This window comes from Triturus cristatus, chromosome 8 (genome assembly GCF_964204655.1).
Source record: "Triturus cristatus chromosome 8, aTriCri1.1, whole genome shotgun sequence".
Lineage (NCBI taxonomy): Eukaryota > Metazoa > Chordata > Amphibia > Caudata > Salamandridae > Triturus > Triturus cristatus.
In genome coordinates this window covers 1,135,339,215-1,135,364,121 of record NC_140591.1, presented here as the reverse complement: position 1 = coordinate 1,135,364,121, position 24,907 = coordinate 1,135,339,215, and the positions used below count along the sequence as shown (strand labels likewise).

The 24,907-nt window shown below is 40.5% G+C and overlaps 1 protein-coding gene across 2 annotated transcripts in view; it reads right to left on the bottom strand.

Moving 5' to 3' along the window:
• The window catches only part of LOC146805507 (lysozyme g-like), a 131,208-nt gene that overhangs the window by 27,823 nt on the left and 78,478 nt on the right, over positions 1–24,907 (bottom strand). For both annotated transcript variants that reach the window (XM_085622779.1, XM_085622780.1), the window contains exon 4: positions 2,735–2,931. In XM_085622779.1, the coding sequence (XP_085478905.1) occupies positions 2,735–2,931 (197 nt within the window). The remainder of the gene's footprint in view (positions 1–2,734; positions 2,932–24,907) is intronic.

Below are 24,907 nucleotides of genomic sequence, written 5' to 3'. Positions count from 1 at the left end.
AACGCTGTAGTACTACAAGGCACCTCATATATAAAAAAGAAAATGGAAAATCTAGGATTCCATCCATAACACAAGAAAAATCCTTAACAGCACAAAAGAAAAATCACAATGATGCCAGCCAAATTCCTACACTTATAAGAAAAAGGCACCGGGAAAAAACTACAATGCTGGCTAGCTAACTATAGTGTGTATATATTGTGAACAGATATAATTACTACACATTAAAGGCCTGTTAGACACTCAAACTCAGTGTAAAAAGAAACTCCTGGATGGAACAGTGAACCAGAGGTCTAGGGGCACATCACATGCATCAAGGACTTCTCATTATAACTGTGCCCTACACGGACCAGGTACCTTGAGGGAAAACATTGCCTATCATTATAATCTGAGAGCTACCTCTAGTGTGTACAAATGGTGATGCCCTGGTTCAACACTAACATATTTCGTTGTAGGAGAGATGTAAGAATGTCAAAGGGAACCCCTCTGCATTGTCAGAGAAAAACAACAAAGCTCAGTCGGAAAAGATTATTATACAAAATTATAATCTTGTACTAATTAAAAATAGGTTGAGGCATCTATGACTTAATCACTAAGTCTGCATCTTTCAATGCATATACACAGGTTATGCAGATCTATCAGAACTAAAATTGCATTTAGACTCACATAGGAAATACCTTATGCTGGTTATTTAATGTTGACTCAGGAGTCGGAGATACCCCAATATGTTTTGATGTAAGATAATTTGAGAGCCCTGCCTTTAACAATCAGTTGTCTCATATCAATAGACAGAGTCGTCAAGCCAACATTCATTTAAACAAGTTAAGCCAATTTTTTTTCTCTAACTAGTGTGAATTGTGGAAATCACAGAGAAAGAGTTGTTGTCCCACCTCTTTATCGAACACTACATCGCAATAAATTAACCATCCTCAACCCAGTTTCCTCTCCTATTACTCGTTGACTTTATGTTTGTCTTTGGCCATGTATAACTCCACTGCCTTTTGGCTAGGTTTGAGCTAAAGATATACCATATACATACATACATAGAGAGAATTATCTACACTACCTTTAACATTTGTATTTGTAGCTAGTCCTAAAGACCAGGAGACCGCTTAGCAGCATAACTCTAAATTCACAACACAATTAAATAGGATTGTCAGTGGTGTCCTTGTCACCTCTTCAGCAAACACATGGACACAGGCACTCTGGATATCAGTGCAGGGATCTGGTACACCTGTGGAAGCGGAACTTTACACAGGTGGGCCAGTATGCCACCCCTCCTGTGACCCAGATAAAAAGGTCTGGTCACACTAGGATCATGCCACCACCATGCTTTACACTTGAATCGTTAAAGGGACAGTAGTCCTCCGTCATTATTCAGAAAATGCTTGGTGCACTGCCGCAGGTCCAGGATCAAACTCATATCAAGGGACAGACCTAGGCCTTCACTCAGACACTAGAATATTGTGAGGCGGGGCCAAAAATCCAACACACAGAATATCAGAAACTTGCAGCTGGGTCCTCACAGCAGTGGGCACAAATGTATAGCATGCACTGGACATTCCCATCCCAGCACTGGTTCTCAATAACAACTTAGAATTGTCAAACTAGCAGAGTTATAGGCCTGGTATTCGATTAAGAGATCAAGGTTTATCAAACCATTTTGGATAGTTGTGGCCGAAGTATAATAAAAGTCTGTAAATTACACCACAGTAATTAAGTTATGCATTTTTTGCAGGCCTTAATTTTTATGACATCTCTATAGAATGGTTAATAGATTGTATGCATACCATGTATTTCTACAGAGCATACTTGCGTCTATAGATCATGCATAGATCCAGAGTCTGAGAAAGGAAAAAAAGTCTATTTACTTGCTACCAAGCTGTGAGATTACAGAGCAGTAGGGTTCTCTGTTTCTCTCGATGGCTGTTGGGTAGGGCAACCACATTTGATTTTGAGGCTGCTCCTGATTTGACTACAAACCGTATCCAGCCGGAACATGACATGGGCCAAAGGAATTAGATTGTCTGTGAAGTGAAGCATATGCAGCATATCAAGATGGAGTAGAACCCGCCACTGCTCCTTGCATCAAAACACTTTATATGTGCGGAAACTGCTGCATGTCCCAATGTCGGCACACTACTGGGACACAGGCGGGATAATTTCTAGGGGCGGCCTGGAATCGGGTTCTAGCTCAAGAACAGCTGCCAGAACCAGAATCCATCTGGAGCCCACTCTAATCCAGCTAGTCCAGCACTAGACTTGAGGAAATTTTCATTATGCAATCAATGATAGTTACTATTAAGGTAAGGGCAATCTTTTTTCCATAATATATCCTGCTTTGATAATGACTTGGATGAGAGTTGCTCTTTTTGAGCAAAAATGCTTTGCCAAGAAATCTACAAATCTTTTATATGTGGTCCATATGATATATCATGGTTAATTTATGACTATTCTAATGTTGAACTTGTTATTTTGCAGAATACAGTTGTATACACACTTCCTTTAAATATAAAACAGATCATGGTTTGGTTTGATTTTGTTCATGTTGCAACTGCAATTTACTTAAATTTATAAAACAAGGTATCATCATTTTAGATGCTCTATGTGAGAGCCTGGTAGCTTCCGTATTCTTTTGATTACTTCACATCAAAAGCTCTTGCTCAGGCAATTCCACTCTGAAAACATGGCAGCTCTGAAGAGATACCATTTGAGAGTCCAGTGATCGCATCAGTACCTGCATTAAGCCCCAGGCATTTCCATTGTCACCCCATCCATTGACGAGCCCAGTCCCTGCACGAGTTTCACGAGAAATGATGCCAGCAATCAAGGCTGGATCCACACATAGCCTTCGTCCAACATTGAGGATTTTGGTCTTATATCGTTCCATGTGCACCAAGTCAGTGTTCGCCATTGTTTGCGAAGCCTGAACTCCTGCAGAATAAGGAAAGGCAAACTTTATAAGTCAACTTGAATACACTTGTGTACATTTTATATCACATGTTCAACTCCTTTCAGTGACAGTGAAAACTGATCTTCCATTTCTTGCATGAGGTTACAATTTCTGAAATGACCACATCAAGAACAGATGATCAACTGACCTATGAGAGAAGGTAGAAGCACAAGGCTTTAGACAAATAGTAAATACCACTCTTCCAGACAAAATGCAAGATTTTTCCTCATTAGTGACGTTATTGAATAACCTAGTGATTCAGTGAATTGCATTAGTATTTAGTATATCTTCTCCTGGCATATTTTATAAGCACTAATTGATCAATAGAGATGCCTAAATTGCCACAGTTTAGATTCTGAGGCAGGAGCAGACCACCTTTGGTGAAAATTCCTTTTAGACCCATCCACACACCCACACATGCGCATGCACACATGAGCAAATCAGCAAGTTATTGAACATATAATGCATCCTTAATGAAGACACTTAGGCACTCATAACAAGTGGCTCATAAAATGACTTGGATTTTCCCCACCTTCTACGCTACCAATTCTGGGGATACTGGTATCTCTGAGGGTTGCAAAAATCCCTTAGAATTGAGGAATTACTGGGGGAATCTGTAATGCTAGCTCAGATTCCTTTAGCAATCCCCTATTTTCCCCTTGATTTTCACACAGAAATGTTGCTAAGCGCTAACAGCCGAAATCTCTGTGTGAAAAACAATAGCTCTCATAATTCTGGTGGGGCCTGTAACTGCGCACAATTGGAATTAAGAGGCTACTCGTAATGAGAGCCAACCTACTAATTTAAACTTCTGAGCTCCATTGAGGCAGTGGTGCCGGGACAAATTTTAGAGCAGGGGTGCTGCCATGAATATTACATCACTGAACACATAGGGACTGTGAAACATGAAGCAAATCAGCCTCTCCCATTCAGCAATAGGTCAGTAAGGGTGTGGTATGTAGCTTGTGGTGAATGATTTTAGCACTCTGTCACAAATATATTACTAAAGCATGGTATGGCAGCTCCAGTAGCGGCCACCGTGATGGTGTCCCTGCAGTCCCTGGAACACCTGTACAGCCAATCCTGGCACTGCTCTCAATAACATGAGAACAGCACCAGGATTGGTCTAAGGAGCCTGGTTTTCAGACATGTGCACTTTACAGTGCACCTGCCACTCCTCCTTGCAATGGCCTGGCCTGGCCTGGCCTCACCCCGCTCAAGACTTCCTGGCTCAGTCAGTGAAAAAATGTTAATATTGTTTTATTATCATTTTATTTTTCGCTGACTGATGCCATTACAGAGGAGCCACCCCGGGTAGCTCATTGTCATTTACAGACAGAGCATTTCCCATTGGAATGGCCACTAACTTTGCACTAACATAATATAACTGACAAAACTATATAGAGCACAAATAATAATGTGTGGAAATCTAGTTTCAGTGACTATTTGTCACTTGCATATCACCAAGTAAAGTATGTTGATTTGCTTTGATCTTATTAAAATATTACCTTCCATCACGCTTCAGTGTTGCCCAAAAAGGCACTTCGGGCTTGATTACCTTGACAGTGGGACCACCACCAACAGCTCGTCATCGGAATGAGGATTCCCACCTGCCTCATAATGATTGCGGAGAGACCGACCACCACTGATCTACCCATCGGAGGAGCAGTAATACCTACATTGGTGGCGGTGCCTGCCAAGCCCCGCCGTTGGTATTACAATGTTACTTTCTGCCAGCCCATTCATGGTGGTGAACCAGCCATGAAAAGGCTAGCAGAAAGGGTCATTGGAGGCCCGTAGCGGGCCCCCTACACCCATGGGCCTCAGCTTTAAGTCTTGGGGGGCACCTATGGCACTCTCCTACATATACCTGCACCATGTGGCAGGCACTGCAGGGATATGTAGGATGTCCATATCCAGCCACCAGCACCTGCGGCAATACAAAAATAGACACTGCGACCACCGTGGTGGCGGTCACATCCTAATTGGGCTGGCAGGACCACCGGTTTGTAGACAGGCAGTCCCATTTGCGAATGGATGGAGGTCGACGTAAGTCCGACCATCACCATAATGAGGCCCTTAATTTGTGCTTTCCTGAGTGCTGACATATTTGAAATATCTATATAGTTCATTTATAGGTAGTTACATTTTGTTCTGTGTGAGAAAAAAAATACCCTTTCCTTTTATGCCACCAAGATTGCCACAATGTTCACGTTACAAAATCCTCTCACTTTCAATCAGAGAAAGAAATGTAAACACTAGTACGCATGTTAAAAGAATAAGCAGAAATTTGTCAGAAAATGTATTCTGACATTTGACCTCTGTTTTTGAAACCACAACAATTGTGACAAGTTAAAAACAAGGTTTAAAGGCATCTTTATTGCTCATTCAGCTTCAGAACTCCACCATTGTGATTTTGGTGGTGCTGCAGGACCCCCAGAATCCGCTACTTCTAGCGCCTATCCATTCACATATAAAGTAAGCGAGATCTGTTTTTTTTATTCCAAATCAAGGGCTTCCTCGTCACAGTTCTACCCATGTAAAGTGAGAGTCCACAAGACAGGCAATATATTGCATTCAAGCTCCGTATGTAAATAAAGATTTTTCTATTAAAAAATAATTAGCATAGTCTCGCTTTTCTGTTCATCTTCTTTATATATTATATGCCCTTTGCTCCTCACCTTGGGCTCCCATAAGTCTCAGGCCAATCAAAAAACTGCCTTTTTTTCCTGTCTCCATGAGTCAGTCCTCTGGAATACTTTCTATTGTTGTCTCTGGGTCTGCGTCTGTGGTGGGTTCTTCACCTGGCAGCTCTGCTTCATTTTGCCTGAGAGCCTGAATGCTGAGCAGTTAGCTTTCAGTCATTTTGGCTATTCAAGAGAGGTGGCTTCATACCTACAATAGCATTGTATCCATCCACTGCGGCTTCTTATGCACAGTATTAGCAATATTTACTTTTTTGCTTCTTCTCCTGGTGGGGATGCATGATACTGACTGTCCCATGTATCTCATGCATTATAAATGTATTGTGCGACTGGGAGACCTTATGCATGGTAAATAGTGTACTGTGAAGAACAGTGTGAATGCTGCCATTTTTTAGGTCACTTAGGTCTTTCTTGATGTGGCATACTTTTGCTACCCATAGTAGACAGGACAGGTGTATGGGTATAAGACAGAAAAATATATATTCACATCCTGCCAGGCCTAAGACATTCACTCAGCAATAGCACCTGAGCTCCTTGCCCCAGGTGTTGTGTTGAGCAGTCTAATAGCAATTTAGAGAACAAACCTTGAGCATCCAGCATGCCCCACTCTAGAGCTCCAAATTGACTATTGACCCCAGTCCCCTCCTAGTCCCTTCTAAAAACCGCTTAGATATCCTACAAGGAAATACTTGGCAGGAGCTGAGTTTCAACTTTTAAAGAAAACCAGCACTTAGATTGGCATAGATAAATGCTGGCTCTTTGCAGCCGGCAACTTGCACTTTATCTGGACATCAATGAAAAGATCTGATCACAAGCACAGTGTGAAGATTGCCAGTAACAGCACTATGTATAATTCTGTTTCCCCTCGAGGCTAGGATCTTGAGAAGCCCTTTTGGTGCAGCACTGACACAATATCAAAACAAAAAATATCGTGATACAGAAATATCGTGTCAAAAATTTATCACAAAGATATAATTTTTCTATACATATAATGGTAAGTACAAAAATATCGAAAATAAATATTGTTTTGCACTACTACTGAAACAATATATACAATAATATTGTTTTTATATATAGTAAAAACAATAAATATTTAATGTTTTAACATATAACATTATTATAATGTAAATTAAATAAGTTTAAGTAATACTTATATATAAATACAAACTTATTTAAACAAATGCACAGATTAAAAAAAATATTAATTATAATCTATATTTACATTTTCAAATGTTTTAAAATATACTAATATAACAAATATATATATATATATATATATATTACCCACTGGCGGTCGCCAGTAGGTAGTTATAGTTAGGACCTAGGTACTATAGGAAAATGGCAACATTCTAGTCGCAATAACTTTGGCGCCGATTGATGAATCTTCGTAAAATTTTCAAAACTAATTCTTTGTTGAGATCAGCTCCTATGTTAAAAGTTTGGGCGTGATTCGTCAAGGGGGGCCGAGAAAAAAGGGGGGGTCCCAAAATGTGTTTTTTCAATGTTAATTTCCATAGAAAACTTTAGAAAAGGCTACAGGTAGAACGGGTGAACGGAATTACCCAAATTTGGCGGGGAGAAGGGTCTTGGTCTAGAAAGCACGCTTTTGTTAATTTGGTGTAAATCCGTTCAGTAGTTTTTGAGAAATATTGAAATTTACAGATATCGATATTTGGGAATTCTGGCATCTAATTGGCTGAGGCGTTACGAGCACGAACTTGCTGCTGATTGGCTGTGAGCGCTGCAAGCGTTTGCAACTAGGAAGAGTTGGCCGCCATTTTGTGATTCCGTTGAAGCGAGTAAGGGGGAAAAAGGGCGAAAAATGTGGGAAAGAGGAGGGTAGGAGCACTGTAACTTTTGTGGGGTGTTTAGGGTGTGCTATAGAGGGGGTGTGAAGTGAACTAATCATACCTACCGGTGTGAAAGTTCTAGGCTATGAAAATTAAGTGAGGTATTGGCTAGTGTGTGATGTTTCTAAGGTGAGCTTGTGCGCGACTCGAGGATTAAAGCGTGAGCCCACACTGTGTGTCTTATGCTGTGAAGTCATGTGCCCTGGCCGCTGCAGTACAGTTGTGGAAGTAGTGTCAGCATGTGTTTATACCTACTAGGATGAACTACTGACCCATAGTGGTGTGAAAGTCCTGGGTACGGAAAATATGTGAGGTATTGTCTAGAGTCTCATGGAAGGAGGAAGTGTTGGCTGCCATTTTGTGATTCCATTGAAGCGAGTAAGGGGAAAAAAGGGCTCAAAAAGTGGAAAATAGGAGGGTAGGAGCAATGTAACCTCTCTGGGGTGTTTAGGGTGTGCTATAGAGGGGGTGCAAAGTGAACTAATCATACATACCAGTGTGAAAGTGATAGGCTACGAAAATTAAGTGAGGTATTGCCTAGAGTGTGATGCTGCTAAGGTGAGGGGGTGCGGGACTCGGGAATTAGAGCGTGAGTCTAAATTGTGTGTCTTATGCTGTGAAGTCATGTGCCATGGCCGCTGCAGTACAGCTGTGCAAGTAGTGTCAGCATGTGTTTATAACTACTAGGACGAACTACTGACTCGTACTGGTCTGAAAGTTCTGGGGTACGGAAAATATGTGAAGCAGTGTGTAGAGTCTCATGTTGCTAAGCTGAGCTGCTGCCGGGCTCGGGATGAAAGCGTGAGCCCAAACTGTGTGTCATATGCTGTGAAGTCATGTGCTTTGGCGGCTATGCCACATCTGTGCAAGTAGTGTCAGCATGTAGTTATAGCTACTTGGAGGAACTTTTGTTTCGAACATTGTAACTTGTGTATGGTGCTTAGGGGGTGTTATATAGGGAGTGCGAAGGTAAATTTGTGTGTATGAAATGAATTTGGTATTTGGAAAGTGGAAAGCACTGATTCCTATGGGTCTGGTGGCGCTGGGGGCGTAAGGTGATGTGCTGCTGGAGTTGGGAATAAAGCTGATGAATTACTGACCCCTATTGTGAACTTTTAACGTGAACGTGCCGTTAAATGTTCGATAAAATGTGGCAAAAGTATATCGTTAGGTTAAAAAAAAATGATGAACTTTTAACCTTCAGGTGTCGTAGAAGGTTCCAGAAAGTGTGGTGATAAAATAGGTTGAACTTGTGACCTGTATGTGGCACGGAATAATAGGTAGCTTTTCGGAAGGAAAATTCAAAATTAACCAATGGAGGTAAGTTTTGGAATGTCGTTGAAGGAATGAAGTATTCTGATTTTTTCTTTACATGTATTTATATGTGAAGCGACAGAGAAATTGTGCCATTCCTGGTTTCATTCTTGATGAAGTCGGAGCTTTACATGTACTATGTGAGAAAGAGAGAATTGTATGCGTGTGTCATTTGAAATCTGGATAACAACAACAAAGGTGAGTTAGAAATGAACAAGGTGTGTTTTATAGTATTGATTAAGTATTTGAGGTGATGTTTTTAATTTTGAAAGTATTTTTTATTTCAAAGTAATATAGTGTTAGTAAAGTGTGGTGTTTGATATCGGTTATGAAATATGCATAACATTTGAGCTGTTGTTATATAAGTATTTTATATATGTTTAGGAATTTTTCACAGAGAAGAAGTATAGTTTGTCATCTTTATAGGACTGTATTGTTTTGAAAATGAGGTACAGCGTTAATTTGAGTTTGTAATGTATTTGGGGAGATAAAGAAAATGTTGCACGTTTGCAACTGATACTTTTTGTGGAAATAGTGGGCTGGGGGTGGTGGTAGGAGACGTATGTGTTATTAAGTTAAAAGCAATAAAACGAAATGCAGAAATGTTATGTGGGCAGGTTGTGGTCTTATTTTTGACACTGAGAGGTAGGTTTGAATGTAAGTCAGGGTAGGTTGTTGTACAGTGGGGCCGTGTACAGTGTTTGGAGATTACATGGAGAGGAGATGGAGATAGGAAAAGTGATACGTTCCTTTTATATGTACGCATAGTTTGAATCATTTGATCCTAAGTTGAGATATAATAAGAATATGGTTTCTGGTTTGCATTTGGGTATAGTTAATAGTTTTTGTAGTTTCTGACTAGTGAATAATAAAAAGGTAGATATACTAAAATATATGGTAGTAAACATATTAATTATTGTCTGTTCTTATGGAATAGAAGTAGTTGGGGAGTGCTTCTTTAGAAGAGATTTTTTATAAATGTGTGAGAGATAAAAAAAATGTAAATGTGCGGTACATTTTCTGTATGACTTTGTTGACATTAGAGAACTACATGTGATTATAAGTGATACTATTTGTCAGGCTGTGGCGGATATATGTAGGTGTTGAAGTGGTTCGTGTTTTACTGATGGTGAGCTTCACTATCCCTTTTGAGACACTCGTCAATTTATTCATTCCATTTAATATCTTTAATATAGATACAGTAAAGGGGCTGTATATCAAAAGTTTGGGAATTAGAACTTTGTTTACTCTCCCCATGCCCTGCTATACACTCTACAGAGTGTTTAAGCAACTTTAATAACATATAGATGTCTAGCTAGTAAAGGTGGTGTAGTTCGACTAGGCCCATTTATAAACTATGGGATTGTTTATGTTTTACCCGCCAATTTGCATGTTTGAATACTTTTTGCTGATAAGTGTTTCGGCAGACACTTGTTAAAATTAACGTCGCATAGGGGTATAGTAGTGCTACTAGGAATGGGGGGTTTCTGTTTGATTTTGTACTGTTAAGCACAGGCGGGGGTGGGTGTGGGGGAGGTAGTTATGTTGCTGTTTGAAACACAGAATATAGTAACGTGGAGATGTGGAGGTACTATAGGTGATGTAGTACCACTGGGAGCACTTATAAAGTGCCATATGGCATGGTATATGTTTTACCTGCAAATTTGCATGTTTTAATACGTTTTGCTGATGAGCTTTTCGGGAGACATCTGTTGAAATTAAGCCTCTGTATGGCTATAGTGGCTCTTCTATGTTTGTGGGGCTCTTTCTTTTATTGCGTAAAGTTAAGCAAGGGCGGGTGTTGAGGTGGTGTAGTGGTACTGTGACTATTTATAAACCGTCTTATGGTATGGTGTATGTGTGAGTTGCAAAATTGCAGGTTTTAATAGCTTTTGCTGATGAGCGTTCCGACAGACACCTGTTGACATTAAGTCTATGTATGGCTATAGTGGCAGTAACGGGAGTGCTGGGGCTCGTTGTTTGATTTTGTAAGGCTAAGCAAGGGATGGTTGGGGGTGGGGGAGGTGCGTATGTTGCTGATTATAAGACGGATATTTGTAACGTGGGCATGTGTAGTTACTAAAGGTAATTTAGTTTCACTGGGCCCATTTATAAACAGTGCTATGGGATGGTTTATGTTTTACCCGCCAATTTGCATGTTTGAATAGTTTTTGCTGATAAGTATTCCGGTAGACAAATGTTAAAATTTAGCCTGTGTATGGGTATAGTGGCGCTACTAGGAATGGGGAGTTTCTGTTTGATTTCGTACTGTTAACCAAGGACGGGGGTGGGTGTGGGGAGGTAGATATGTTGCTGTTTGAAATACAGAATATTTTAACATGGAGATGTGGAGCTACAAAAGGTGATGTAGTACCACTGGGAGCACTTATAAAGCGCCCTATGGCATGGTATATGTTTTACCGTCAAATTTGCATGTTTTAATACGGTTTGCTCATGAGATTCCCAGGAGACATCTGTTGAAGTTAAGGCTGTGTATGGCTATAGTGGCGCTTCTACATTTGCTTGGGCTCTTTCTTTTATTGCGTAAAGTTAAGCAAGGGCGGGTGTTGAGGTGGTGTAGTGGTACTGTGACTATTTATAAACCGTCTTATGGTATGGTGTATGTTTGAGTTGCAAAATTGTAAGTTTTAATAGCTTTTGCTGATGAGCAGACACCTGTTGACATTAAGTCTATCTATGGCTATAGTGGTGGTAACGGGAGTGCAGGGGCTCGTTGTTTGATTTCGTAAGGTTAAGCATGATATGGGTGGGGTGGGGGATGTGCGTATGTTGCTGATTATAAGACGGACATTTGTAATGTGGGCACGTGTTGTTAGTAAAGGTAATGTAGTTTCACTGGGCCCATTTATTAACCGTGCTATGGTATTGTTGATGTTTTTCAAGCAAATTTGCATGTTTGAATACTTTTTGTTGATAAGTGTTCCGGCACACACCTGTTAAATATAAGCCTGTGTATGGGTATAGTGGCGCTACTAGGAATGGTGCAGGTTTCTTTTTGATTTTGTATGGTTAAGGAAGGGCGTGGGTAGTTGTGGGTGTGGGGGAGGTGGGTATGTTTCTGATTAAAACACAGAATATGTAGTACCACTGGGAGCACTTATAAAATGCCCTATGGCATGGTATATGCTTTACTCGCAAATTTGCATGTTTTAATACGCTTTGCTTATGAGCGTTTCAGAAAGTGGGGGTGATCTAAAAGGGGGGGGGGGCAAAGCTCTTAAAGGGGTGTGGGCTATGCAAGTTGGGCCGTGGTCTAAATCAAGATAAGTATCATTGTGTGCTTTAGAAAATCCTCTCCAATTATCCTACGTTTTGGAAAAAACATTCTTTAAAGGATTTCCCTTCCTTCTACAACGTGGCAAACATAGCGTGATGTCTCCAGTCCTCAGTAGTGAGCAAAATAAGCATGCGTGCATTGATGTGCATGCTCTCACTGCAGTGCAATAAAATACAAAAAATTGACTATGTTTGGGAGGGCCGAAAATAAAATTGACTATGTTTGCGAGGGCTGAAAATAGAGCCTGATAGAGACCCTTTTGGAGGCTCCTTGAAAATAAGTGCTGGTCCTCAGACCCGGCCCAATTAAAGCCCAGCATTCCTCTATCCTAAGCACTGCGCCATCCAACTATCTTTTAATTGATGCATACATTCCTACTTATATACATACATACATCTGTTCCTGCACTTATCTTAAGCATCTATGAGTGCACTCGCCTATTGTAAGCACTGTGTCATTCATGCAGCCATACGCCTATATATCCATAGATACATCTGTCCCATAACCAATCCTAAGCATCTATCAGTCCACCAGTCTATCGTAAGTACTGGTCCCTGTATTCATTTATCCTTCCATTCACACATTGATACATTCATCTATGCATATATGCATTGATGCATCTGGCCATGCATCCACTCGCCTTTTATTCAACTATACGTTCTTATTTTCGGGCATCTTCTGCCCCCGATCCTAAATAGGACGTATTATACTCATCCATCCAGCCTGTTAAGGGGTCGAAAAGGTTTGCGAAAAGCATTGACAGGCAGATTATTTTATAAAGAATAACAAAGCTTTGAGTTGCTCTTTGTGGTGCAAACTTCACCATCCTTCTCTGGTGGTGTTTTAAAGAAAGGTACATATAGCGAAAGAAATGTAAAGGACCTTTTAACTGTAAGACGTTAATTTAGAAACATCACGTTTTGTCGAGTTGTATATAGGTACACTGTTTAAAAGTGGCCATGACTGACAGATACTGAATACATGTATTTCTTACATTTGAGAAAGTATAGCAGAGAGGTAATTTGGGGTGGTGAGAACCTTGATTTCTATATTTCCATGTGAAGTACAGTATAGGAATATAAAAGTAAGTGGAAAGCTTTTATGTTCATATTAAAGAGGGGGTGTGAGAACTAAGTGAGGCAGGCAAAGCTTGTGTTTTTGTAGCCCTAAAACAAGAGAATGTGTAAGGTCAGAGCAGGTTCGTGCTGGGGTTGATTGCTTGTGGTCGTTTGAAGAGGCGCAACCAGAGCGAAATTTCGAGGGAGCCTAATTTTTTAAGTAATAGGCAGAGTGGGGATGTAGGGGCTCTAAAATGGGTTGAAAAAGAACAGTCTTCTTTACCAAAAAATGATCTTTTGAAAACCTGTTAAGTACTCGGGTGCGGCTGTGTGTGTGTGCCCGGGAAGCTGTTTGAGAGAGTCCGGGGCAATGGGCGATGCGCACCTGGTGGTGTGTTTGCTAATTACCCCACGATGATGTTGCTCCTGCATTTCAAAAAGAAAAGGGAAATTCTGAGAGAAAAAGTGTCTTTTTAAAGGATTTCCCTTCTCCTACAATGCGAGTCACCTGGCATGATGTCTGCACTTCTAAGTAGTGAGTAATGTGCATGCTCTCACAGTCTCACTGCAGTGCAATAAAGAAAAAAAAAGGCATGAGGTTTGCAAGGCCCGAAAGTAGACCCCCATAAAGACCTGTTTCGAGGCCACCTAAAATAAAGTGCTGTTGCTCAGACACCCACAGACACCCCCCGCACTTAAAACCGGGGGGGCAGTGTTATGTTTGGAAAGTTGTAGATAAAATTGTAGGCTAATAATAGTTATTTTAGTGTGTGCTTTTTGGTTAATAATATCATCTTAAGTACATAGATAAAAAAAAATAATACTATCTATAAAGTTGTCTGTGGTGGGTTGCAGAGAGAGTGGTGTGGGGTGGTGGGGTACGGCGGAGAGGTGAAAAGTATGAGGTAGTGCAGTTACATATAAATTGTAAAGGTATTTGTAAATAATTAAATAAATACTTGCTGTATGTTCTATGGCACTACTTGGCATGTTAGTGCTGCTCTGTATTGTTCAATCACGTTGCAGCACTGGGTGTGGAAGTCGTTAGTGGAAGTTTTGTAATTGTATGTTATAATTTTAACATAGTGAACAAATGTGAAAAATAATTGAATCTATTTTTTTTTCAGAAAATTATTTCATTTGGATTAAAATTTGGAAATGCCAAGAAGAAGTAAAAAAAACAGAAAAGAGAAGAAAAACATATATTTGTGCAAAAGGCAAAAGTTTTTATTTGGAAAAAATGGGAGTAGTACAGAAAAACTTTGTTCTACTATAAGTACAAGGATCACACAAGAGGACAAATAGGAATTTTTCAAGTAAGCTGAAGCAGAGTTCAATTTCAAATACCAGGAAAAGGAAAGATGATAAAAAAATAGCATCTGTTACTCAGAGACAAAAGGAGTTTCCTGAAAATCGTCAGAGACTTTTTTGGTCTAGAGTGATTCAGAATTTAATGAAAGAATGCTCCAATATAAAAGGAATGTTTTTTAATTGAAAGAGAAACAGCGTTTTGAAAGTATAGTGAATAGTGCTTTAAAACAGAAGTTATTCATTGTGATTTTGAAGAGAAAGTATTAAACAGAAAGTTAAGTTGTTACAAAGACTAGATCTATGTCACATAAGAAAATATACTGTGAAGTATGGGCATTCTCTGGCTTGTCTTTGAAGAAAAGTTTGTAAAAGTGTTTCTTATCAGTTGAGGATGTTAGCAGTATGTTATTCAGAGATGCGGAAGTTTGTGAGGAAAGTGTACTATGTAAAAAGTTCTGCATTATTTTTAGGTGAACTGAGTACAAGTCTTTTATATGCTTCTTTATTAGTTGTTCAAAAAAAGTGTGATGATATTGAAATCCGATATTTTGGTCCAGAGGAGCAGTTCATAGAACGTGAAAGGCTGACAATTACAGATGTTGGAGGAGATGGGAAAGTGATTTGCACTGATAAGTTTGAAGAAGAAACTGGAAAGTTTAATGTAGTGTGGTGTGAAATACAAGACTATGTTTGTGTTTGTTGTCGACGTACTGATTATAAAAGCCAAAGTAGGAATGTTGATTTGTATTTGAAAAGTGAAAAGGAGAACAATGGTAAGTGGGTACAATTTACAATTTACTTGTTGGTGGAAGTTCAATTTGAGTTATATAGTGATCAACGTTTATGTAAATATTGTTATAACAAATTAGAAGAGAACAAAATGCCTTTTAGAGCAGTACATAATAACTTAGAATTAGTAGCTATTCCGGAGGAACTGGCAGAATTGAATACATATGAGTCTGTTCTAATTCAATGTGTTCATTCTTTTCGAACTATAATTCGGATGGAGCCTAAAACATGTAAACTGTCACCAACAGACTTGCAAAGAGGTTTGAAGGAAGAGTGGTGTACTTACCTTTGGATTTTCAGAAAAATATTGAAACTATTGCTGGAGTGAAAGAGGAAAATTAGGCAGTAGTCATTCTAGTAAATGTTGTAGTAACAAAAAGTCGAAAAATATGGAAAGATTTTGTGGGTGGTAATAAAGTTGAAAAGGCTACCTTATATCTTATAGAGAACAATATTTATTGCAAAACTGTAAATGTGGGTGAACAGGTAATAAGTTTAGAAGATTAATCTTGTTGATCGATATTCTGAAGCTGCAATTGGTACAGGTGGATCATTATACGGTCCATCTTCTCCTGTAGGAAACAGCTGTGAAAAATAATGACCTTCCAAGGTTTTCTCCCATACACTTATTGGAGTTCCCTGTGCTTTTTTCATTTCCAATAATTCAATGCTGCTTCCTATTACTTCTTTTGAATGCAAAGGACATATTGTGTAATGTTCATAAATATCTTCAGTCCTTGACTTGTCCACTTTCTCTATTTGACCACTTGAAATTTCAGATTATATTCTGAAGATCCTAGATTTTGACAGTGCATTTTATACATATTTCACCTTTTTGTTTGAAAGTGATCTGTCTTCTTTGTCGTATGCAGTGACCCACATAATTAAAACTAAAGTTCATCAATAAGTTCTTTCTGCGAAAGAATTTGTGGAGAAACTTCAAGAAGGAGATGAAAATTTAGAAGGTCACTTAATCAATTTGATGGCATGTCAACGTGGAACAAATGAGTATTGGTATTGTCGTCATGAAGAACTCAAGTGTATGTTACGGAACGTAGGTACAAGAACATGGTTTGTCTCACTTAGCTGTGCAGAGTATGCATGGGAAGATTTGCTTGACTCTCTAAGAGAAGCGAATTCCAATATAAAAAAATGTTGAAATAAAGACTCGTGGTGAACTGTGTTCATTGGATCCTGTATATGTGTGCAGATATTGTAATGGTATGTTTCAACCTCTAATGTCTTTTATCTGTAATAAAAAGAATACAGCTCTTGGAGAGGTTACCGATTTCTTTTGGAGAAAGGAGTATCAAGCAAGAGGTGCACCTCATATACATATGCTACTATGGATCAAGGATGAACCTAAATTTGGAAATAATTCTGATGAAACTACCAGTAGGTAGTTATAGTTAGGACCTATTTTCCATAGGAAATCCGCAACATTCTATTCCCAGTAACTTTGGAGCCGGTTGACGAATCTTTGCGAAATTTTCAAAACTTTTGGCAAGCTCCGGTCCGCTCCTATCCTGAAAGTCTTGGGGTGATTCGTCAAGCGGGGGCCGAGAAAAAGGGGGAGTCCCAAAACATGTTTTCCCCATGCAATTTTCCATAGGAACATTTAGTCGCAGCTACAGCCCGAACTGCTGAACGGAATTACACCAAATTTGCCAAAAAGGTAGCCCTTGGTTCAGAGTCGTGCCTTTTGGTTAAATGGTGTAAATCCGTTCAGTAGTTCCTGAGAAAATCAAAAGTAAAATCACATGTATATCTATGGGCGTGGCTGATCCGCGCACCCTCCCGATCACGAGCTGTAGGCTAATTGGCTGTCAACACTCCAAATTAGGAAGTGTTGGCAGCCATCTTGTGCCTCGGTAGAGCCGAGGCACAAGAAAGCACAGAAAAAAATTCACAAAACGCAAAAAGGGGGCAGGGTAGAAACCCCCTAACGCCCTAGGCCTACTTAGGGGGTCCCACAAGGACCCCCAGGGCCCCCCAAATTTATTATTTTTTTTCAAATCGGCAAAATCCGCGCTGGGTGCAAGGATCCTGCCGTTAAAGAAAAACAAAGCACAAGCTCCTGCGCTTCGTTGCAAATTAGCCCCCAGGGGGAGCAAGTCCCGGGGGCAATATGCTTTATGTAATGGGGGCCCAGGGGCGCCCCCCTGCCCTGGGGACTGCCACCTCCCGGGGCTCTACTTAATTTTGATTGCGGGGGCACACTGCCCCCCACAGCCCCGGGGACCACCACCCCCGGGGCTTCTTACTTTAATGTTGGGGGGCCTCTAAGGCCCCCCCAAGCCCCAGGGACCACCACCCCAGGGTTTTTTCTTAAATAAAAAATAACCTGTGTTGGGGGGCTCAAGCCCCTCTACATGCCCTGGGGACCGCCACCTCCCCGGGGCTCTAAATATTTAAATAGGGGGTCCGTGACGGACCCCCCAGCCCCGGGAACCACCACCCCCCGGGGCTTTGTAGATTGTGGGAGGGGGGCCGAGCGGCCTCCCTCCTGGAGCCTTGTCATGGCCCTGGGGACCGCCAACCCCCCAGGACCGTCTCCTGCAGTGTCCCGGGGTACCCACCCCCGGGACACTGTAGTTTGCTATGGCAGGGCGGGAGCCTCGTGGCTCCCGCCCTGTCATAGCAAACTTGGTTTGAATTTTGAAAGAGAGAGCAGGAAACCCTGCTCTCTCTTTCAAAATTCAAACCAAATTGCTTTTCCACACAGGGAGCTGCATCTTAGCAGCTCCCCATGTGGAAAAGCAATGCCGGCTCCCAAAGGACGCGGGGAGCCGGCGGGACCATGGGGGATTGGATCACTCATGACATCACTGATGACATCTCAAATGACATCACTGATGACATCATCCTTGTGATAGAGTGGCAGACCTCCTCTCACCCTAATATAACCTTTGATACACACAATCAAAAATAGAAACTAACATTTTCAAAAAAATGGACATACCAATACCAGTTACAACAACCTATTCAGTAATTCCAAGATCTACATACACATCCACTCATTCACCACCAGTCCTATATAGTCACTCATACATGTACTCTTTCACCTATACATCCTGTTACACACCGCCACCCATTCATAGAGTTACTCACACACATAGTCACTCATGCTAATAAAGAATCAAACATCCATTTACTTGCATATACAGTTATACACACACAACTACACTTACTTCTACAGAAACATAAACATACTTACTCTCTTAAACAATCACTTATAGAAACACATAATTATTTATACAGGAACTCTTCCAATCTCTCACTCTCACATATACTCACTTATATACACCAATACTCACATATAGTAGTTTAAAACATATGTAGTTACTCATAAAGACACTATTGAGACAGTCATTCACTCACTAACACACCCATACACACACTCATCCACCCATACAGTCCTGCACACATGCTGTCTTCAACACATACAAACAGTGAGTCATTCATTCATGCATCTATGCGCCAAGTAATACCCCCCACCGAACCATACAGACACTCATACTGATACTCAAAAAACCAACTAATAACCCATATAGACACTCATGTAGCTACTCATCAACCCATGCAGCCACTTATACACAAAGTGAGAGACTGATACAGATATTTACATATTTACACATTACTTGCTAACCCATGTATTCACTAAGATACACTTAATCAGTCAGTTATACAAACAAGTTTACAAAAAAACATCCATTTAGACACTTATTTACCCATTTATTCTTCCATTGACCTTGAGATATACATATATAAAAAATATTACATTTTCAGAAAGACACACATTCACTGGATGATGTCATCAGTGATGTCATCGGTGATGTCATTTGAGATGTCATCAGTGATGTCATGAGTGATGTCACTGACCATGTCATGAGTGATGTAATATGTGATGTCATCAGCAGTGCATTGCGGGCACGCGAGTTATAGTTAGCTGAACTAACAATAACGGTGGAATTTCAATGGTTTTGTACGAGTGAAATGTCCAGCTAACTAACTGGGGCTGCGACGACGGTGAACCTCTGTTTTTCCATATATATAATGGACATTTCACTCGTACAAAACCAGACAAATTCAGCCGTTAGAGTTAGTTCAGCTAACTATAACTCGCGCCCCCGCAATGCACTGCTGATGATGTCACATATTACATCATTCACGACATGGTCAGTGACATCACTGATGACATCTCAAATGACATCACTGATGACATCACTGATGACATCATCCAGTGATTGTGTGTTTTTGTACATTTTAAATATGTTTTATATATATGCCAAGGTGTATTGAGGAATGAGTGGGTGAATAAGTGTCTGGATGGTGGATTTAGTAGGTGTGTGAGTGACTGTATATGTGAGTGATTTAATGTGTCTTACTGAATGCTTGGGTTAGTGACTACACTGTGTGAATGTCTGTATCAGTCTGTCTGTTCTTGTGTAGGCTGCTGCATGGATTGGTCAGTAGCTACATGAGTGTCTATATAGATTATTGATTGTTTGACTGAGTATTTGTATGGATGCCTGAGTGTGTGTGTGGGTGGGAGGTGTGTGACTCAGTGCATAGATGTGTAAGTGGTTGATTTACTGGTTGTATGGGTTTATCAGTGCATGTACAAACAGCTGTATGGGTGGGTGAGTCTGTGTATGGATGTGTTGGTAAGTGAATGGATGTCTCAGTTGTACATGTGTGAGTAACTACATATGTAAAAGGCAGTATATGTGAGTGATGGTATATATAAATAACTATATGTGAGAGTGAGTTATTGTTAGAGTGGCTGTATGGATGAGTGTGTACTTGTATCAGTTATTGTTTAAGAGAGTAAGTATGCGTTAGTAACTGTATGAATAAGTGAGATGCTGTGTGTATAACTGTATAGGTGAGTAAATGGAAGTGTAATTGATTATTTGCATGACTGAGGAGGTGTGTGAGTAAGTCTATGGATGAGTGGCGGTGTATGAGTGTATGTATAGGTGTATGAGTACATATGATAGTGTTGTGTTGATGAGTGACAGCATGTATGAGTGACTGTATGGGTGAATGAGTGGATGTGTGTGTAGACCTAGTAATCAGTGAGTACGTATGTAGTAACTGGTATTGATGTGTCAAAAATGGTAGTCTGTATTTTAGAGTGGACGTATCAAAGGTTATATTTGGGTGTGAGGAGGTGCATCAGATTTTCACATGGATGATGTCATCAGTGATGTCACTGACCATGTCATGAATTATGTAATATGTGACGTCATCAGCAGTGCATTGCGGGGGCACGAGTTATAGTTAGCTGAACTAACTATAACGGCTGAATATCTCTGGTTTTGAAAAAGTGAAATGTCCAACTAACTATAACGTCCCTGAAACCTGTGGTTTTTTCAATGAATTTCTAAGGTCTTTTAAATGCAAATTTGTAACTATAACATGCCTGAAACCTATGTTTTTTAGTGAATTTCAAAGCTTTTTAAATGCTATTTTCGAAGTATAATTTTTTTTTTTAATATTTCCTATTTTTTTTAATTATTATGACATTTGTGTATTATTTTGTAGTTTGCAAAAGATAAATATACATTTTTTTTTTAAATAAAAAATTGGAGTCGTGCACCCATCGTGTACCCGTCTCGATTGGTGCGCAAATTCAAGCCGCCATTTTTGTAAAGTCGTGTAGGACACGCGCTCCATAAGCGACGGGTGCGCAAAATACGACCCCACGTAACATTACGCACAGATTTGCGGGCCTCGCGTTGGGTGAGCAACTCCGCCGTGACTTTTTAGCTTCTAAATCTATATATATATACCTTTTCATGTATATTAAACCAAGAAATTATTTCCTTTAAAAAAAAAATGATGCCTTTGTGACTAAAATAAAGATAAATTACTAGTAAATATATTTTTTAGAATTTGCAATGGGTGCACCCGGGGTGTGTGCATGTTGCGCAAATTCAGGAGAGTTTTTCAAAGGAAGACTTTCATTGGTTCATAACTTTTTCAGTCTGGAAGTTTCAAGACCCCATCCATATTTTTTTCTACTTTGCAGAACCTCAGCAGAGAGACTGCAGCTGTGATTTCTCTGAACTTGTTCTCCATTTTTTTGGTGTTTTTGAAAAATAGCAAGGACAAATGGTCTCTTCCAACATTCCACCACAGGTTCATCCAGAGGAAGAAGATGATGAACCAGAATTAGTGAAGGAAAGGTATGAATGTGTTGTGTGGGCTTACTTTTCCATCTCTCAAGGCCAAAAGAAAATGAATGCACGAAGGGTCAAAGGGCCAAAGGGTCCTGTCACGTGGGTCAGAAAAGAAGTATTTGTGTGGCACCTCATCCAGGCTGAAACATCTGCAGATTATTCATCCAACTATTCATCTGCAGACTATTCATTCATCTGCAGACTATATCATATGCAGACTATTCATCCGAGGGCACTTGCACGAGAGCAACAACGTTGTGCAATGGTGAAGCAGGCTGCAGGACAAGCCCAATCTTGAGGTGCAAGCGCATCATCTGGTTCTCCAACTGCCATGACAACCAGCATCAAACCTGAATTTGCGAGACTTAAACAGAGTTGTGTAAAATGCAACAACGTTCTCTGCATTGGAGAACAATCCATAGATGCAATTCTATTTGCAATCTCAAACCACTTTTGTACATTTTTTTGTTTGTTTTTGCAATGTTACTAATTGCAAAATGTTGTGAAAGTTTTAACAGTTTATTATGTTTATTTTTGTTTCATTTTTGAAAACAACAGCCCAAAAATTTTAAAAAGTTACAAAATCACAAAAAATATATAAAATAACAAAAGAAGGAAAAAAAGGTTCTTGTTAGAACTACCTACTCTGGTTAAAAAAGAGAAATGTCTATTTTGTGTATGAACTGTACAGATAATATCTGCATGATTACATGGGTGCATGAATACTGCCTGGATGAGTAGATGATTGCTTGGTTAATATAAGAGTGATTAGATGAGTGCTTAGGTACTGAGTAGATGATTGGAAGATTACGTAACTATTGCATGAGTACATGTGTAGTTCCTGGGTGATTGCATGAGTGCATTAGTAGTACCCAGGTGCTTGCATGAGAGTATGGGTAGTGCCTGCATAATTGGATGTGTACATGGGTAATGTCTGAGTAATTGCATTAGTGTATTGGTAGTGCATAAGTGATTGCATCAGTGCATGGGTAGTGCCTGAGTTATTGCATGAGTGTTTGGGTAGTGCCTCGGTAATTGGAGAAGTGCGAGGAGAGTGCATGGTGAATTTTTAGGTGCTTGGGTATTGGCGGAGTGATTGGATTAGTAGATGGTACTGGCTGGGTGATTGGAGGAGTGCACAGGGAGTGACAGTGAGATTGCTGGACTGCATGGGTACTACCTGGGTAATTGGAGGAGTGAATCAGTAGTGTGTAGGGTGGTTAGAGGACCGCATGGATAGTGCACATGTGATTGTAGCGCTGCATGTGTTAGTGCCTGGGTCATTGCATGAATACATGGGTAGTGACTGGATGATTAGAGTACTGCAAGGAGACTGCATAGTGAATTTGCAAGTGCTTGGGTTTTGGCAGAGTGATTGGATAAGAACATGGAACTGGCTGGGTAATTGGAGGAGTGCATAGGTAGTAACAGGGAGATTACTAAACTGTATAGGTAGCACTCAATGGATTGTAGAAGTGCATGAGTTAGTGCCTGGGTAATTGCATGAGTACATGGGTACTGACTGGATGATTAGACTACGGCAAGGTGAGTGTATGGTGAATTTATAAGTGCTTGGGTTTTGGCGCAGTGATTAGATAAGGACGTGAGACAGACTGGGTGATTAGAGGAGTGCATAGGTAGTAACAGGGAGATTACTGAACTGTATATGTAGTGCTCAAGGGATTGTAGAAGTGCATGAGTTAGTGCCTGGGTCATTACATGAGTACATGGGTAGTGACTGAATGATTAGAGTACTGCAATGAGAGTGCTTGGTGAATTTATAAGTGCTTGGGTTTTGGCGCGATGATTAGATAAAGACATGGGACTGCTGGGTGATTGGAGGAGTGCATAGGTAGTAACAGGGAGATTACTAAACTGTATAGGTGGCAGTCAAGGGATTGTAGAAGTGCATGAGTTAGTGCCTGGGTATTTGCATGAGTACATGGGTACTGACTGGATGATTAGTGTACTGCAAGGAGAGTGCATGGTGAATTTATAAGTGCTTGGGTATTGGCAGAGTGATTGGATTAGTACATGGTACTGGCTGGGTGATTGGAGGCGTGCACGGGGAGGGATAGTGTGATTGCTGGACTGCATGGGTACTACCTGGGTAATTGGAGGAGTGAATCAGTAGTGTGTAGGTGGTTAGAGGACTGCATGGATAGTGCACATGTGATTGTAGCACTGCATGTGTTAGTGCCTGGGTCATTGCATGAGTACATGGGTAGTGACTGGATGATTAGAGTACTGTAAGGAAAGTGCATGGTGAATTTATAAGTGCTTGGGTTTTGGCGAACTGATTGGATAAGTACATGGTGCTAGATGGGTGATTGGAGGACTGCATAGGTAATAACAGGGAGATAACTGAACTGTATGGGAAGTGCACAGGTGATTGTACCAGTGCATGAGTTAGTGCATGGATTATTGCATGAGTACATGGATAGTGACTGAATGATTAGAGTACTGCAATGTGAGTGCATGGTGAATTTATAAGTGCTTGGGGTTTGGCACAGTGATTAGATAAGGACTTGAGACTGACTGGGTGATTGGAGGAGTGCATAGGTAGTAAGAGGGAGATTACTGAACTGCATATGTAGTGCTCAAGGGATTGTAGAAGTGCGTGAGTTAGTGCCTGGGCCATTGAATGAGTACACTAAGCATACATGCAACTATATAAATACTATCTGAACACATAGATAACGCATTACATACTATCTAGTTAAGTAGTTCAGTGCAACATGCCACAAAGGGTAATATATGGTGGTTTATTTTTGAGTTACATCTTGACCATTCAATCTACAAATATGCGACATCATTAACCCCTTCGCTGCTGCGGACATTCCGCTGCAGCGCTGGGGGGGGCAGGGGGGCAGCGCGGCGGGCCTGTGCTCATGACGGAGCCGCTCCGTCATGAGCCACAGTTGAGCTGTGCTCATGACGGAACGGTTCCGTCATGACTCCGCCCATTTGCGTTGTCCCCCCGCACAGGCGGGGAAACAGCGCCGCGTAGGCGGAGCGGCCGCCAACGGGAGTGTCATGACGGAACCGTTCCGTCATGAGCACACGCCAACCGTGGCTCATGACGGAACGGTTCCGTCATGAGCAGGGAAGGGGTTAAACTATGCCTCACAACAGACTTAAGAAAGAAGAGCAATTAACAACACATTTAATGATCATTTTTAAAACCACATATATCTTCAGCTTTGTATCTAAAATTATGTGTCATCATTCAATTATACCTTTGCTCAGACTACAAAAAAAAATGAATTAACAGCACCTTATTTCACCGTTCTATCTTTAATTATATGCAATAATTTAACTTTACCTTTTGTACAAACTAATAACAGAAACCTAATTAATAACACCTGATATGATCATCTTTCAAACACCACAGTTGTGCTGCATCTTTACCAAAGTATCTATAACTATGCAGCATCATTCAAC